The sequence below is a fragment of the Rattus norvegicus genome, chromosome 3 (genome assembly GCF_036323735.1).
Source record: "Rattus norvegicus strain BN/NHsdMcwi chromosome 3, GRCr8, whole genome shotgun sequence".
Classification (NCBI taxonomy): domain Eukaryota; kingdom Metazoa; phylum Chordata; class Mammalia; order Rodentia; family Muridae; genus Rattus; species Rattus norvegicus.
In genome coordinates, this window is record NC_086021.1 from 139638968 (window position 1) to 139657401 (window position 18434).

An 18434-nucleotide genomic window follows, 5' to 3' on the forward strand; every position below is an offset into this window, starting at 1 on the left:
CGGAGCGGTGACTCATCCCACCGCGAGAAGCCATTGGTGAGCATCACGCTCCGCCCCTCGCCCCGCCCAGCCCCCGGCCTGTCGGGTCCCTCACCACGCCCCGCTCCCCCGCGTTGTCAGAGCAGCAGACGGAGTCTGAGCGTCGCGTCGGTGGCAGGTAAGCGGGCTGCTGAAGCCAGGCGTCAGCGAGCATTCAGCCTTCCTCCCGTCGACAAGCTCGGCTTACTGTGCCTCTCCGGGACTTGAGGCCGCGGGGCTGGGACTGGGGTTGAGCTTGGCTAGGAGGTGGCTGTGCACCCGCTGCTGCGCGACTCCTGGAGGGACCGAATCCCAGGGCAGCGAGGCCGGGAGCCGAGCCTGATTCACAGCTCAACATCGCTGTGGGGGATGGGGGGTTGGGGGGGTGGCATCTTTTAACTGCCCTGTGCTGTTTTCTTCTCTCGTTGTAATAGCTACAGCGAACATAATTTCACCCCGTGATTCCACCACGGTCTCATCCGTCCTCAGCACCACACTCATTGCTCCCCTTGCTCAGTTTCATACTCAGCGCAGCCGTTCGCCTTCACTGCCCTGCCTAGGCGTTTTCATGGTTGTCTTATATTCTTTTACTTTGAATATCGTGGTTTAATAGCAGTTGCCGGTGTGCTAAATTCCTCATTTCCTTAAGAGAAACTCCTGGGAGGATGGAATTAAAGACGTTGCAAATTTAATTATACCACAAACAGGAATCAAAATTTTGCATTAAAATGCCAGACATCTTGAAAAATTTAACTATTCAATAAAAAAAAAAAAAGGAACTACTTTACCTACACACACATCCGAGTGCTTCAAAGAGTCCAAGGAAATAGAAAGCTAAGGGATGATTTGGGTTGTATTTGAATCTGACACGAGCTTTCCATATTATTTATAGCAGGGACTGAAGGATGAGTCATTTTCTGAATAAGATGCAAATTAAAGCAAGTTTGTTGTCTTTACATCGATTAAACAGACAGAGATGATGACAGCAGCAACCCTAACCTAGAGGTTGTCTGAAACCACCGTGTTCAAGTTTGGGGAGCAGGTGGCCCTCCTTAAGAGCTCGATTGATTGCTTTACAACCAACGTTATGACTTGGCATTGCCTGGGGTTCCTTTTATTTATTCCTTTCTTTAAAAGACTACTATCTATTTTATGAGCATGAGTGTTTCGCTCCACAGAAGCATGTATACAAGCCTGGTTCTGCGGAGGTCAGAAGAGACAGGGTGTTGGAAGCCCTGGAACTAGAGCTAGGGATGATTCTGTGAGCCCCTGCCACAGGGGAGCTCAGAACCCCAATCCAGGCTGTCTGGAAGAGCAGCCAGAGCTCTTAACTACCGAACACCCCCCCCCCATCCCCTCTCATTCACATTTAGAAAGGAGAAAACTGCTACCCATGTCTGGCATTTATTTCAGAGATTAACTGTGCAAAACTCGATGTTGAAAGTATACTATTCTGTTTCCCATTCACACTTAGTTGACAGTGTAAGTCAGTAAGGGCTTTTGTTTGTTTGTTTGGTTGGTTGGTTCCTGGGTTAGTCTGGAGTGTGCTTGTTTGAGAGCTCAATAACAGGCTTTCAATATGGATATGTAGCTGGAATTCGCTATGTAGACCAGGCAGGCCTCAAATTTGTGGCAATCCTCCCTGTGATTCCCCAGAATGCCCTGGTACAGGCATAAGCCACTGTGCCCAGCCGTAAAACAATCTGGTGAGGTATTATTAGTTGCATGCTGTGACCCAGAAACCCCACTTCTGGCAATTCACCTGCCGTGGTGGAACCAACAAAGGGCTAGGGGAGCCATATGGCCAACAGTTACAGAAAATTAGATCCAAGGGAAAAGCAACCTAAATGTTTAACAGGCGAGCAGCTAAGAAACTGACAGGCTGGTGAGGGAGCTGTAGCAATCCCGAAGAACACTCTTCATTTTAGACTCCATGTATCCCTGGGAAAAACAGAGTCAAAGTACAGGTTAGGAGACCGGGACTCCTCTGGACCCATGCTGTCCTCTGAAAAGCCCAGAAGAGCTATAATGAAAGAGCTCAGAAGATGTCTGATCTTGGCTTTCTTTATGTTTGTTGCTGTATTGTTTCCACTAACAAACAACTAAAAAAAAAAAAAAAAGTTCACAGGCTTCTTTCCTTAAAATACTGGGGATTGAACCCAGGGATAGTTTTTTAGTGTCTAAATTAACATGACCATGCCCTGTTTGCCTTTTTGGAGTATGTTTGAATCTGCCCTTATTTCCATTCTCAAATACTGCTCCATTTTATATGACTATTTAGTTTTGGCTTGATAATTTGCATATGAGATTAGATCATCTTTCAGTTCTCAGACTTATTTATCAATTCTAGTTTTTCTTTTTGTTGTTTTAAAGGACTCCTGAATATATTTCAAAACTGAACCATTTCAACCCAACTGAAGTATTCTGCCTTCTTAGCGGTACCAGTCCGGTTTAGGAGAGCCAAGCCGACTGTAAGTGCCCTGTGAATCATGATGGTCTGTGGGTCGGGGATTGAAAATCACCAACTGTCTGGGGAAATGGGGGCCAGAAAACTAAGGAACAGGCCTGCTCCAGACTCCACCTGGTAATGTGGGACCTGCTCCTCACTGTACCCTGCTGTCATTTAAAGTCAGCTTGATTCTATGGGACAAGGGTCACTGCTTTCTCGAGGACTGCTGGGCCAAGGAACTGTAAGCATTTTTTTAAAAAAATAATAATAATAGAAAAGCAGTTTTATGCCAAATCTCAACCAAATAAGAAAGGCAGAGTAAAGGGGTTTTTGTTTGTTTAGTTTTTGTTTTGTTTTTTAATTATGGCTTTTTCTTTTGTTCTTGGTTTGAGGGTTGAGGTTTTTGGTTTTGCTTCAGTGTTGGTTTTCAGGCAGGGTTTCATATGCACAGGCTGACCTGGAACTCCCTGTGTGCAGCCTTGTAGTCCTGTGAGTTCTGAGCCAAGTCACTACACCCAGCTAGTTTTTCTGAATGTTGGTTTTAACTTTCCCATTCCATTCTTGAAAGGCATCTGTGAGCTCCTGCATGATAAATACTTAAAAATATACATCCGTATCTAAAGCAGGGATGGCTACAGCGTCATAAAGCAGTGCATGGCAGGCATTAGCTCTTAAACGTGGAGAACTGCTGTTCCCGTGTGTTAAATAGCCCTCTGCCCGTTGCTCCTGCAGTGTTGTGCACTTACCTCAAAGGAGCTGCATCCTCTTAACAGGAAGTGCAAAATGTTGAGTTCCGGATGACCTAGCTTTTCCAGGGAGGGAAGGCGGGCGGGCGGGCGGGCGGCCGGCGGGTGGGAGGGCAGCAGGCTCCTTGGGCCGGCGGGCGGGCGGGCAGGCGGGCGGAGGGCAGCAGGCTCCGTGGGAGGGCAGCAGGCTCCGTGGACGGGTAGGCGGGCGGGCCGGCGGGTGGGAGGGCAGCAGGCTCCGTGGGAGGCTTTTCCAACCTCTCCCATTCCATCTTTAAATACTGACAGGATCCCGGGAGGATATCTGATGTTTTTTCGAAAGTTCTTAAAGTAGCTCTGATTGTGAGTCAGCTTAGGGACCCTTTACTCCATTTAATCCAGAGATGGGCCTGAAGATACTGAGGTCCTGAAATGTTTCCCATTGTCTTTCATAGCTTGATCCATTTCCTTAAGGGTCTGTGACATCAAATGATAAGAAATGAATTAATTATACTTAGCACAGACAGGAAATTTCCCCCCAAGGATGGAGAGTAGAGGGTGTGTATGTGTCTGTCTGTCTGTGTATATGTGTGTGTCTGTCTTTGTGTATTTGAGTGTGTGCATATTATGTCTGTATGTATTAGTGTATGCATATGTCTCTGGGTGTGTGTGTGCCTGTGTGTATGTGTGTGTTATTCTCTGTGCTTCGTAATTTAACAGGTTAAACTTTCAAGTTGTATGTATTCTGAATCTCAGATCACTGCCTTACAGGACTGCAGAAACTAGTCAGTATATATGGATCTCAGCGGCAGCATCTTATGCTGCTACAACTTCAGGACAGGTTCTTAGCCGCTCTACCCCTTGATGCCTGTGTGTTGCAGGACTAGAATAACTGTGTGGCTCGCAGACCTTTTGTACCCTCTCTCTGGTTCTGTAGCTGCACGTGTTGCTCCTGAGAGCAGAACCCTGTGGTATGTGTGCAGGTTTGCAGTGTTGGACCAGGTATGCGCTGGATTCTGTTCTCATACAAACATCTCTTCGGGTCTTAGGGGTTTTGTTTGGGGTTTTTGTTGTTTGTTTGGTTTGGTTTGGTGCCAGGAAGCAGCTTCAGAGTCTCACAGGTACCAGACAAATGATCTAGCATTGAGCTAAATCCTCGATCCAGTCCCTTTTAGGCACACAGGCAGGGAAGGCTGACTGGGTCTCAGCCCAGTCTGGCTTCCAACTATTTGTAGCCAAGACTGGTCCTGAGCTCCTTATCCTACTGCCTCCACCTTTCAGTCGCTGGGACTGCATTCATGGACACCACGCCCTGCAAGTGTCACTGCACCATGTTTCTTAAACTCCTCTGAATTTGGATAAAATACTGTTGACACTGGATTATTTGAAGAGTTGCAATCTCTTCTTATATCAGTTTCTAAAATCCATTAATACATGTCTTTTGCTTTTTCTAGTATTTTTAAAAAATATTCATTTATTTACTTTACATATATGAGTATACTGTAGCTGCCTTCAGACACAGCAGAGGAAGGCATGAGATCCCATTACAGATGGTTGTGAGCCACCATGTGGTTGCCGGGACTTGAACTCAGGACCTCTGACGCTGAGCCATCTCTCCAGCCTCCTCGTATTTTTAATATCTCAGCAAAATTGTGTAGCTTTTCTCAGTAAGTCTGCTGTTTATATTGAGGCTGAACCCTAGATATTTTGCCTAGATATTTCTTAATGTCACTGTGAATGGAACGTTACCCCACTGTCTTTAGATGCAGCCCATTTCAAAGACTGCCATTCTAGTGAGCTCACTTTTCCCTGCCACCCAGAGGCTTTTCTAGGTGATTTTCCATCATTTTCATGTAAAAAAATCACAGCTCTGTAAGCTCCTAGAACAATCTAAAAATGGCAATAGGCTTGATGCTGTCCTCACATTAATGAAAACTCTCTCTTGTACTAGGATTACAGGTGTATGCCCCCATTCCTAGCTCTCTGCTTTTTAAAGTGCATATGTTAGTCATTCAATAAAGATGTATCGAATGGATTCATTCTAAAGTCACTTATAATTTGTATGTTAATGGGAACATGCCCATTTCCCAAAGATTTTGAGTTCATAAAACAAATATAATGTATAGTTACTGTCCCTCTAAAGCTTTCTCACGTCCAACCTACAGCTGCCACGTCAGGGTGGTTATTTATTTATTTATTTATTTATTTATTTATTTTTAAATGCTGGCACTCGAACCCAGGGCCTCACACATCCCAGCCAAGTGCTCTGCCCACTGAGCTACAACTCTACTTTGTGGCTGTGTTTGTTGCTCTACTGTGTCGTTTGTTCAATAAAGACCTGTGCGTCTTTATTATCAAATGACTTTTAATTTTATTTCCAAAGTCCACACATTCTAGATTTATTTAGTAAACTATTTCTTACAAAGACAATAGTTCGTTTTGAAATTCTCTCTTCATATTCTTCCTCTGTGGTTGTGTAGTCACTAATGTTTTCATTCTCAGTATCCATTTATACCACTCGTGTTCTCCTGCTGGCTGTGTGGGCTCCTGGATCCCCCCCCCCCCGTGATTCCACCATCTTGACAACATCCAACCCCCCTTTTGTTTTTGTTCTCTCTCTTTTTATTTGTTGGTTCCTAAGGACTTTTAATATGCTTATGCACCCATTGGCTCTCCCACTACGGTGAGTTAATGGTTTATGTGTTAATCATTTCCTCAGAGAATTGATGTCTGTCTTCTCGTGAAGCTCTTTGTCCAGCTGCAGTGTTACAGACACCATCGGTGCTGTGCCCATTAGCATATCATACGTGTTCTGTCAGCTTTGCTCGTGGTGGTTCTTCGTAGCATGGAGCAAGCTTTCTTGGTTATTTAGTCATTAAATCCACCCCTCTGGTTTTGCCCATGCCTTGTGTCTCCTAGTCTGGAAAACCGTCCTTCACCTTCTGACTCACAAAGGCACTCATCTGTATTTTTATATCATACACATGCACACACAGACATGCTCACTTACATGCACACATACATGTACCATAGACACACACAATAGGGGGCAGCAGGAGGACACACCTTTTTTTTTAACATATAGTTAATGTACATAGTACTGAGTTATGTAAGGACATTTCCTACGTTATAGAATGTGCTTCAGCCATGCCCCTGCCTCCCAGCCTTCCCTAGACAGGTTCACTGTCCTTTCAAGCCAGCCAGACGGACAGTATTTTGTGTACCTATGTAAAACCTGAGAACCATATGTGAGAGAGCACATGCAACATTTGCCCAACTTCGTTCATCTGAAATGATACTCTCCGGTTGCATCCTTCCCTCCAAATGGCATGGTTTTGCTGTTCTTTATGGCTGAAGCCCCATTGTCTTTATCCCCTTCTCTGCTGATAGACACCAAGGTCGGTTCCATGACTTAGTTTTCAAACACCAGCATGCAAGTGTCTCTGACGTGCTAACTTGGAATCCTTTGGATAAATACCTAGGTGTAGCTAGGTCATGGGGTAGAACTAGTTTCAGTTTTCTTTCCCTTTCTTTTTTTTTTTTTTTTTTTTTTTTCGGAGGTGGGGACCGAACCCAGGGCCTTGCGCTTGCTAGGCAAGCACTGTACCACTGAGCCAAATCCCCAACCCCTTAGTTTCAGTTTTCTGCAGAACCTATATATATATTTCTGTGGTGAGGTCTAATTTACAGTCCTTACACAGTAGTGTGTAAGGATTCCCTTCTCTTCTCATCTTTGCTGGCATTTGCTATTTGTCTTAAGGGTAGACATTCTAGCCTGGATGAGATGGACTCCCTGTAATTTGGATTTGCGCTTCTGTGACAGCCAGTGGTAACTGAACACTGTTCATATGTTTATTGACCATTTGTACTTTGGAGAACTATTCTTTTCAACGGCCAATTTATTGTTTTATGTTTAGAGATGGGTCTCGCTGTGTCATCCAGAGCTGGATTAAGGTGGTGCGCGACCTCCCTAACAGTTAGGTCTGTGGTCTGTCTAGAGTCTTCTACTTTTGCATTTGGGGTTAGGGATTCATTTGGTTATTTCTCCAGTTTCCCAGGACCATCAAACCTTTCTTTCTTATTGGTTCATGGTACCCACTGATATATCAAGTACTTTCGTAAAATGTGTACATGCTTCTGTATTTAGCTTTATTCCGTCGATCTATTTCTGAATTTTAGTGGCTTTATGGTACTTTTTTTTAATGGTTTTATAATATGATTTAAGTCTGGTGTGCTACATTCTGCACTCCTTTTTTGTCCTTTAAGGTTGATTTTTTTTTAATTAAGGTCTTTTTTTCCCATGTAATAAATATGTCTTTTTCCAAGCGTGTTTATTAGGTTATTCAAAAAAATCAACCTAGAGTTAGAGTTTTGAATTTCTGCCATATAAAATCACTCTTTATTTAGTTTTGTCACATCTAGATATTTTACAGTTTGCTTGCTACGTGGATATCTATTCTTTTCTAGTTAACTGTGGCTGGTATAGAAATGACACTGCTTTCTGTTTGTTTGCTGTGGTGGTTTGAGTGAGGTGTTCCCATAAATCTTAGGCATGTGAGTATTTTGGTCCCAAGCTGGTGGCTGTTGGGAAAGATTAGGAGGTACGACCTTGCTGGAGAAAGTGTGGCCCTGGAGGAAGGGCTGGGAGGTTTCCGAAGACTTTGCCATTTCCAGTTCGCTGTCTGCCTTCTGCTTTGGGATCAAGATGTGAGCTCTAGCGACTGCAGTAGCGCCACGCCTGCGTGCCTGCTGCCAAGCTCCCTGTCCCCCGTGATGGTGATGGGCTCCTACCCTTCTGCATGGCGTATTGTCACAGCAATAGGAAAATAAGACACCTACCCTGACCCCTGCAACCTTGCGGAATTCCGCTATCGTTGTTCCTTTTACCTTGTCTGCAGGATTTTTTTTGTGACAGGGTTTCTCTGTATAGCCTTGACTGTCCGGGAACTTGATTTGTAGAACAGGCTGGCCTCAGTCTAGAGATCCACTGCCTCTGCCTCGAAAGTGCTGGGCTTAAAGGTGTGTGCCATCTACCCTCATCTCCTGTTGTGACAGTGTTCACTGGAATGACGCCAGCGTGCCCTCTTTCCTTCTAGTTCCTGCACCTGCAATTTCTTCATCTTTAAACACGGCATTGGCACCTTGAGTCCTGTGAGCAGTGGAAGTTCTTGTTTCTAATCTGCCTCTGCTCTTAAAAGGAATGTATTCAAGGACCATTCGCTACGTGCTGTGGTTTTATTATGATATTTATCAAGCTAAGGAAATTTCATACTGCCTACTGATCAGGAGTGTTCTTAGTGAGAAATATAGTTAATAACCTTTATTAAGTCCTTACTAAAATATCTTAGATGACATCACAACACAGCCATGAACTCAGAAAGCTAATCTTTCTTCCCAGCAACCTAATGAACCAACGACTGTTTGCAGTGCTGAGGCTGGACCCCAGGCAGATACACTGCCATGAGCTACATCCACAGCCCAGGAACTAGTCACCGGGATGGTCCTATTTTTAGAACAAGGGCTTTGAATTTAGTACTTAGGCCCCCTTAGGCCTTGTGTAAGGTCTGTGTCCTTCTTTAGAAATGACTTTGTATAGGAATTTCATGATTAAATGATTTTTTTCTTGTTCTCATCTGACTTTGAAATGATCCTGTCTTGATATGTTTTATAATTTTCCAACATTATCCATCACTCTCAGTACTGGCAAACACGGCTCCCAGGACAGCTCCCCAGCTGACATCCAGTTGTTGCCTGTTCCTTATCCCAGATGCTTGAAGCTCTCGACCCTCATGTTGCTTGACAAACATCAGCGTAGCCAAAACTAGATCCCTGGTCCACCTCCCTCCAGACTGGATACTTTCCATGTTCTGTGCATGTTACTGCCCAGTCCAGAAGTTGGGCTCCCAGTCTTTCAGTTTCTCACCATTTACACATCAGACACTGTGTTCCCCCAGAGGCTACCCACTGAATCACATGGTTCTGCTCCCATTAGCTCCCACTGCAGCAGCCTAAGACTCAGGCTCTGTTCTCTTTACACAGTCACGCCTAGGCTTGAACACAAGTACACAAAGTCCCTGCTTCATGACGAATGTTCCTTCTGAAAAACAACCCAAACTCTTCAGTCAGACCCAGTCAGAGCCTTCACGGTCTCTCTTAAGGCCAGCCGTAGAACCAGCATCCTGATGGGAGTGGTGGGTAGCACTGACACAGCTGCCTGTTTTCTTTCTTTGGGACTAAAAGGGATGCTGTACTGTTAGACCAAGAATGGCAGGTGAAGTCTGCCCTGAGGTCTGCTTGCCGTGCACGGATGGCCCTGTTACCTGACCTCTCCTTGCCTTGCCTTGCCTTTCCGCTGTACACCTAACAGCTCCGGTTCATGTGTCCTCAGATCTGCCAGCGTCCCTCTAGCCCCGCCCACCTCCACTCTAGCTGCTGTCTGTCCCCATCACCTTCTATGTCCTTATTCCTGTGTGGTGTCGTTTCCCACTCCTGATTCTCCAGATCACACAACTGTAACTTTTTTTCCCTTTGTACTGCAATAAACAGATACCAGGACAAGTCCAGGCAAATGCTCTTCCCCTGAGCCACACCCTTGGCTGGGATCTGTGCTGCCTTAAAGAAGCATATGCAAAGCCCAATGCAGTATGCTTCCCAGCAGCCTTCTCGCCCATTTCAGATAATACTCCGTCTTCAGCCAGCCCTAGCCAACCACGGTGCCTCGCATATGAAATAAGTGTTTGCTTAATGCAGCAAAACGGTAAAATTAGCTGACCGTTGTAAAAAAGAATGTTTTGTAGATTTTTAAATACTTTTTCCTTCGCCATCCATTGCAAATACCGATTCCTAGTTGCTCATTGGCTACGTTTCTGTAAAAGCGCTTCCCTCTGCTTGTCATCCCTCTGCTGGTCAGGCACTATGGGGGCACTGCTGTAAACAGACCCAAGACTGCCCTGGAGGAGCCTGCCCATGGTGGAGAAAATGGGACAGTAAGTCTGCAGTAATTCCTGCATCAAGCATATTTCTTGCTCTGGAAAGAAGCAGGGAAAGAAGATGGGAGAGGGATGCTATACGAGCCAAGACCCAGAGGCGGGACCCACTTGTGGGGTTTATGAGGGATGCTTGTTTCCTAGCGAGCTTAGATTCCGAGCTTAGATTCCGTAACCTCCTGACCTTGTAACACTTCTACCCCGATCTTTTCATCTCCCCTACCTGTTAAAACCTTACTTTACACAAAGCCCCAGCTCCCTACAAACGATTTCCTTCCTTCCTAGAACCTGATGGCCTATGGCAGCCAACCCTTTCCCCTTCCCCTTCATTTCCTTTGTGCTGATTTCTTTCAAAACTAGCACATCTGAAAAGATGGCGAGGTAGGATCCCAGCCAATGAGGCAGAGACACAGTCACCACCTGCGTTAGGATAAAGCACAAGGGAACTTCTGGCTCCGTGTGTTTTCTGCAGCTCTGCTTCAGTTCTGGGGCGCCCTTTTTTTTTTTTTTCAAAAAGAAACCACCCTGCCAAACTGCTCTCACTGCGTCTGTGTTCATCTGTTTCTTTGTGTAATGCCGAGGGGATTCTTTGTTTCTAACAGGTTTAAGCAGGCTGGGGAGAGGGAGTGAAGCCAAATCCTGTGACAAACAGGCAGTGTGGCTGGGACTTTGTATTTTAACCTGAGTGTAGATTGCCCCTTGGGGAAGCAGTACAGTGTGACCGTGGTAACAGGAAAACGCAAGATAAGAGGAGCTGGGCAGAGTTGGGGACAGTCAGGGAGGACAGATGGACAGCTGTGGGAGGATTCACATGAGCAGTAGTGGAAGCACCAACCAAGATAGTAGTGTTGAGACTGTGAAAACCCAACGGGCTTAAGATTCGCTGTACAGATAGAACTGAAAGGGTTTGCTAATAGTTTCATGTATGCTGAGACAAAGAGAAACTCTAGAACTTACAGCTAGGTTTGGCTCAGTAGCATGAATGGAAAAGTGGTTTACATAAACATCCTTTAGACTGAGAGGTTGATTGATTGATTGATTGATTGATTGATTGGGGTTCTGGGGATTGAACCCAGGGCCTCACATAAGCTAAGCAGGTGCTCTATCACTGATTCCTTCCCCAACACTTATACTGAACTTTCAATCCTCCTGTCTCAGCCTACCATGTACTGGGATTAAATGGGTTTACCATGAAGTCCAGGATAGACTGAGACCGAAAGTGAGGGGACAGTCACATGGAGGCCAAGAGCTGGGCTATGAGAAAATGGGGACCAGGGAACAGAACTGAAAGGCTCCAGGCTGGAACTGTGGGAGCGTATATGCCCCCTGGCCTCCAGTCTGACCCCTGACCTTCACTAGAAGAAACTTCCAGATTCCCAGCTTGTCTGGTCTGGTCTGGTCTCAGTCCTTTATTCTGGCTTGTGTTTTCTAAATCAGTTTTGATTCACTTCCTACAGCTCTTGCTTTTCAGTGATTTAAGCAGAAATAGGAACAGACCGTTAGTGATTTCTTTACTAGTTTTTCTCATGTACATCATACAATTTAACTGAAAAGTAATTTTCAGGGGCTGGAGAGATGGCTCAGTGGTTAAGAGCACTGCTCTTCCAGAGGTCCTGAGTTCAAATCCCAGCAACCACATGGTGACTCACAACCATCTGTAATTGGATCCGATGCCCTCTTCTGGTGTGTCTGAAGACAGCGACAGTTTACTCAGTTATTTATATATAATAAGTAAATCTTAAAAAGAAAAGTAATTTTCTAATCTTTTTCAATGTGAAGACATGTCAGTGCTGGAAGCAGGACTCACCAGAGTGTGACTGTGTCGCCTTTTAGGTTTTATGGCTAACTGGCATTTTGGGGATGTATGTATTGACCTGGGGTATGGTAATGTTGCTCAGTAGTCTCTGTTTTCTTTAGCCTCTGCCCTTGGATCCTGGCTCAGTACCCAGGGTGAATGAGATCACTAAGCTGAAAGAAGGCTATATTTGATGAAGGCACACTTGTAACTTGTAGGTGAGGCTGTTCAGTGTGTTTGTTGTTTTCTAAACTGTACTGCCCATTCTGTACCAAAAATCAGAAGAAAACAATGGTACATGTCTGTGATCTGAGTACTGAAGAGGCTGAGGCAGGAGGATTGCCATGAGTTCAAAGCAAACCCAAGCTTCAGAGCGAAGCCCTACCCCCATTCCCCCCCCCCGAAAAAAGGCATTCATGCTAAACTCAGACTTACACACGTGAGACCACCACACTTCTTGAGAATGCAACTAGATTTATCTTGGCAACCCAGTGTGTCTGTCTCTCTTGTCTATGGAGAGGGTAAGGAATTCTCAAGTGAGCCTTCCAAACCCTCGGTATTTCCTGTCTCTGATAAACCTAGGCTGGAAATTCCTTCAAGGAGATCCTTGACTTTAGTACACTCAGGGGACGTTAACTCCTTCACTTGACAGCTATCCATTGCGTACTCCTCTGTGCCAGGCACTAACCTTGTCCATAAAATGGAACGAAACAGAGATTCTTGCTTTGGTTTGGATTTTGAGACATGAGCTCTAAAACCCAGACTTTGTAGAACTCACACCTCCTCCTTCAGCCTCTACCTCCCAAGTGCTGAGGGCACCAAAGTCACTTCCTTGTGCCTGGCTTTCGAGAGAGTTAGTCCTCGCTCCAGGGCTTACTGAGTCAGCTATCTTCAAGTCTTTGCTCCTGATGCAGCCACTCAGGAGTCTTCCTGACTAGACCCTGACTCAGGCCCTTGTGGTGTGGTGTGGTGTGGTGTGGTGTGGTGTGGTGTGGTGTGGTGTGTTACTCAGGACGGGTGTGTTCACAGATCCACACAGCTGCCCCGCAGGTGACTTTTTGAATTCTGGTGAATGAGGTCTACATCTGTGGATAAAGGTTCTCCTCCATGTATGGCTCAGGCCCCACAGGACCCTGGCTCCATTAGAGCAGCCTTCTGAGTATGGCTCAAGACCCCACAAGACCATGTCCAGTTCCAAATGCCACCGCATTGTCGAAGCTCAAAGCCATGGCATTAACTCCAATGTGGTATTTCCCAGACCAGATGTAGTTTACCAATTGGGGTAATTCTTGTTTTCAGGGAACAGAGTGAAACATTGTCAAATCTGTCCTAAGAGGATGGGAATGAGCTGTGTACGTCTGACTTACTTTTCTCCTAAAGGAGAAGCCACAGGGGTCTGACTTCACACATTTGTTCTGAAGATGTCTAGGAGCTTCAGCCTGAGTGCCGGACACTGATGCCTTGTTCTTCATTTCACAGATCAGCCATCATGGCGAACCTTGGCTACTGGCTGCTGGCCCTCTTTGTGACTACATGTACTGATGTTGGCCTCTGCAAAAAGCGGCCAAAGCCTGGAGGGTGGAACACTGGTGGAAGCCGGTACCCTGGGCAGGGAAGCCCTGGAGGCAACCGTTACCCACCTCAGAGTGGTGGTACCTGGGGGCAGCCCCATGGTGGTGGCTGGGGACAACCTCATGGTGGTGGCTGGGGACAACCTCATGGTGGTGGCTGGGGTCAGCCCCATGGCGGGGGCTGGAGTCAAGGAGGGGGTACCCATAATCAGTGGAACAAGCCCAGCAAGCCAAAAACCAACCTCAAGCATGTGGCAGGGGCTGCCGCAGCTGGGGCAGTAGTGGGGGGCCTTGGTGGCTACATGTTGGGGAGTGCCATGAGCAGGCCCATGCTCCATTTTGGCAACGACTGGGAGGACCGCTACTACCGAGAAAACATGTACCGTTACCCTAACCAAGTGTACTACAGGCCGGTGGATCAGTACAGCAACCAGAACAACTTCGTGCACGACTGTGTCAATATCACCATCAAGCAGCATACAGTCACCACCACCACCAAGGGGGAGAACTTCACGGAGACCGACGTGAAGATGATGGAGCGTGTGGTGGAGCAGATGTGCGTCACCCAGTATCAGAAGGAGTCCCAGGCCTATTACGACGGGAGAAGATCTAGCGCCGTGCTTTTCTCCTCCCCTCCTGTGATCCTCCTCATCTCCTTCCTCATCTTCCTGATCGTGGGATGAGGAGGCCTTCCTGCTTGTTCCTTCTCATTCTCGTGGTCTAGGCTGGGGGAGGGGTTACCCACCTGTAGCTCTTTCAATTGAGGTGGTGTCTCATTCTTGCTTCTCTTTGTCCCCCATAGGCTAATACCCTTGGCAGTGATGGGTCTGGGGAAATGTACAGTAGACCAGATGCTATTCGCTTCAGCGTCCTTTGATTGAGTCCATCATGGGCCAGGGTTAACACCAGGCCAGTAAGAATATAACACCAAATAACTGCTGGCTAGTCAGGGCTTTGTTTTGGTCTACTGAGTAAATACTGTGTAACCCCTGAATTGTACCCAGAGGACATGGTGACAGAGACACACATAACTTAGTATAGGCAAAGGGTTCTATAGCCAAAGAAGCCACTGTGTGGGCATGGCACCCTGGAAAACAGCCTCCCGCCTGGGATATCTAGAGCATCCACATGTGGAATTCTTTCTTTTCTAACATAAACCATAGCTGATTGAAGGCAACAAGAAAAAGAATCAAATTATCCTACTGACATTGAAAGCAAACTGTGTTCATTCCCTAGGCGCTGGAATGATTTTTAGCCTTGGATTAAACCAGGAGATTTTGACTCTGAGGAGAACCAGCAGTACAAAAGCATGGTCTCCTGTGATGGGAGAGATGGTGAAGGGACAAAGGCAAGACCCCTGCGTTTCTTCATTTCTGTCTCATAATTATCAAGAGCTAGAATTAGGTCGTGCCCTAAGTTTCTGTACTCGTATTTGAACTGGACAACAAAGAGACAATCTACAAATTCTCTTGGGCTGCAGAGGAGAGAAATAGGCTCCATTCCAAAGTGGAAAGAGAAATTCTGCTAGCATTGTCTAAGTAAGGCTAACTTTTCCTTAAATCGCTTTGTATTTCCCCCAGCAGACATCACAACCCTGTGATCGGTTCAGCCTGCACCGCGGGTGTTCTGTGTAGAATATATAAATATAACTTCAAGCTTAGGCCTTCTATTTTAAAGCATCTGAAGTGTGGAACGCACTGGCCGTTCTGTGCAGTACTAAGTGTGACCCTTGGGCTTTCAATGTGCACTCGGTTCCGTATGATTCCAAAGTAGAGCCCTAGCTGGTCTTCGAATCTGCATGTACTTCACGTTTTCTATATTTGTAACTTCGCATGTATTTGTTTTGTCATATAAAAAGTTTATAAATGTTTGCTATCTGACTGACATTAAATAGAAGCTATGATGAGCACGTGTGGGGTTTTTCTCCTTCAATGCTCCTGGCCCTGTGTTTGTCACAAGGGTGGCTTGGGCTCATCTGAGCCTGGGAGTGGCTCATTTCACACCCTGTCCCTGATGGGCCTCTGATAAGGAGTCTTCTCATTTCCACTGACTTTGCATTTTCCCTTAAGTTGTACTGAGTCCTGCAGAAACACAGTAGTACTCCCTGGGGAGGGAGGGAAGACTGGGGAGTAGGGCTCCCCCACTCCAGAAGAGGTTTTTCTGTTTTTTGTTTTTTTCACTGTGAATCAGTGGTTTTGCCTACATATATGACTGTTCAAAAGATCCCCTGGAACTGAAGTTATGAATGGTTGTGAGCCACTGTGGGGTTTGGGACTTGAACCAGGTACTCTGAAAGAACAGCCACTGGCCTTAACCACTGAGCTACTGCTTCAGCTCCAGGGAGTTTGTTTATTCTGAATTCAGATTCATTTTCTCTCTCCTCCCTCCCTCCCTTTCTCCTCCTTCCCTCCCTTCCTCCTCCCTCCCTCCCTCCCTCCCCATTTGTTTGGTCCATGGTGTGGTGATTGAGCCCAGGCCCTCAGACATACTGAGCTACACCTCAATCTGTAATTTTGAAATCACGTTAGTTTTTCTCTGGACTTGAACTCAAAGCAGTTCTCCTGCCCCAGTCTCCCTTGTGTTGGGGTTATAAAGGTGAACTCCCATGCCCGGCTTAGACATAAATGTACTTTTTCTTTTGAGACAGGAATATCTATCTCTACAGAGCCCTGGCTGTCCCGGAACTCACTATGTCAAACAGGCTGGCCTCGAACTCACAGAGATCTGCCTGCCTCTGCTTCCTGAGTGCTGGGATTACAGGTGTGCACATCTTAGAAATAGATTTTCTCGATTAAAATAAAAACTTAAGCTCCGAAGTGTCTGGTTTAAGCCCTCATAACTCAGGCTTTGCAATTTCAGGTTTAACCTTTTGGCCCAAAAGGCCACACTTGCAATTCACTCTGAATACCTGTGTCTATTGCAAGGAAAGGCCCTGGCTCACTGTTCAGGTGTCCGTTGTGGGGAGGCACCAGTGCAGCCATGTGATTGCTCACCGGGTAGGAATTTTCCTGAGCAGCTGCCATGTACAAATGCATAAAACCTGAAGTGGTGATGGAAACCACAATGTTCCATCCCACAGATGCTCCAGCTGTGATAGCGCCACCTGCAGGCCTGTGAAGGTCACCCAGCCCTGCTGGGGAAAATCCCACTAGGAGAATTAAAGCAGTCCTGATAGTCATGGGCCGTGTAAGAGAGCTCACAGGGGGCAACTCCACCAAGCAGGAGAGAGGGTAAGTTCTACAGTGTGAAGGCCATGAAGCTCAGCCCTAGTCCTGAGGTTCGCCATTAGTGAGAAATTTTAGTTAATCAGGGTGGGAACCATCCCACCAATGCAGGCTTCTCGAACTCTCACCAAGGCTAGTTATACGCAAGGAGACTGCAGACCTGAGATGAGCTCTATACTTCCCAGAGTCTGTGAGGTCTGCAAGTTCCCAGGTGATAAATGACTGCTGATCTGAAGACCAGAAGCTGAAAACCAAGGTTGGAGTCACCGATACTCCTCAAGCCTTGGACAAGCATTGGTGAAGTCAATGAGGGAGGGTGCAGAACCTGGCAAACATGTCTTAGGCTCTCTTGTTTCTTTTGTTTGTGGGCGTGGTTTATGATAGTGTGACGGTTTGCATATGCTTGACCCAGGGAGTGGCACTATTAGGAGGTGTGGCCTTGTTGGAGGAAGTGTGTCACTGTGGGGGTGGGCTTGGAGACCCTCCTCCTAGCTGCCTGAGGATACTCAGTCAGTTCCTGGCTTCCTTCAGATGAAGATGTAGAACTCTCAGCTCCTCCTGCACCGTGCCTGCCTGGATGCTGCCATGTTCTTGCCTTGATGATAAAGGACTGAACCTCTGAACCTGTAAGCCAGCCCTAATTAAATGTTGTCCTTTATAAAACTTACATTGGTCATGGTGTCTGTTCACAGCAATAAAACCCTAACTAAGGCAGATAGGATCTTACGTAGCCCTGACTGACTCATGGAAATCCTCCTACCTCTCAGGCCCACCTACCCTCTATTACTTCTAAGGAGTTTCTCACAGTCAACAGAATTAGTGTCCTCCTGGCATGGATTTCAGAACTGACTTCATCAACCAACTTCACTGATGAGCTCTCAAAGGAAGACCCAGACTCTCTTGTACATTCGGTCTCTTGGACCCTCAGGAGACTCACTTTCTCTGTGTAAGTTGCCCACAGGTCCTGCAAGGGAACAAGGACGGTGACATCCGGGGCCATGTGGTTTCTCTAAGATGGATATGGGCCTCGTGGATTCAAGAGATATATGTGTGACAGAGAGTAATTTCCTGTTCAGCATTATAGCTTCTAAGGACTTCCAGGGGTAGCTGCCTCAAAGTCAACATCCAGTGGAGGGGGCCCTGACTCTTATCCCATGAAGCCAGGACTGATTCTGCAGCTGCTGCTTCTGAGTCCAACACTTCATGGTACTTGGGAATTGGGCCTTGGAGGCTATCCCACAGGGCCACAGATCACACTTTTTCTGAGATACTGGCTTCTCCAAAATATTCTAGGATCCAACTCTGAGCCTTGGCATACACTGAGTGCTTGAAAGGTCCCCTGCAGGCTTCTCTGATCTCGTCTTTTCTCCAGGTATCAAGGATGCTGGAAATCTCTGCCCAAAGACCTCTTACACCTCTTATCTGTCTGTTCTTTCCTGGTGGACTTCACCTCATGAAGATTTGACTCTGTGTCCTACAGATGGCCAAAGTTTGGTTGTGAGGGACAAAGAGACTCGGAGAAAGCTTAGGTGTGTGAGCTTAAAGTGTTCACATCTGTGAGCTCAAGACCCTTCTACAGGATGCAATAAGATAGGGAGAGGAGGGATGGGCACAGACTAGGGGCCTTCCTTAAAAATTCTCTCTCAGTCCTGCAAATAACACAGGT

The 18434-nt window shown here is 46.4% G+C and overlaps 1 protein-coding gene across 3 annotated transcripts; it reads left to right on the forward strand.

Moving 5' to 3' along the window:
• Nucleotides 1-108: 108 nt before the first annotated feature.
• Prnp (prion protein) lies at nt 109-15453 on the forward strand. 3 transcript variants are annotated; one of them, NM_001395658.1, is made up of 4 exons: nt 109-157; nt 2392-2489; nt 12096-12191; nt 13453-15453. In NM_001395658.1, exon 4 carries the CDS (start codon nt 13463-13465, stop codon nt 14225-14227), a length of 765 nt encoding a protein of 254 aa, NP_001382587.1. In that variant the 5' UTR covers nt 109-157; nt 2392-2489; nt 12096-12191; nt 13453-13462; the 3' UTR covers nt 14228-15453. The 3 variants fall into 3 exon arrangements, with proteins under 3 accessions (NP_001382587.1, NP_036763.1, XP_063139172.1); NM_012631.3 differs by lacking the exon at nt 12096-12191 and having other exon boundaries at nt 111-157; nt 13453-15449; XM_063283102.1 differs by lacking the exons at nt 109-157; nt 2392-2489 and adding an exon at nt 4079-4194.
• The last annotated feature ends 2981 nt before the right edge of the window (nt 15454-18434 follow it).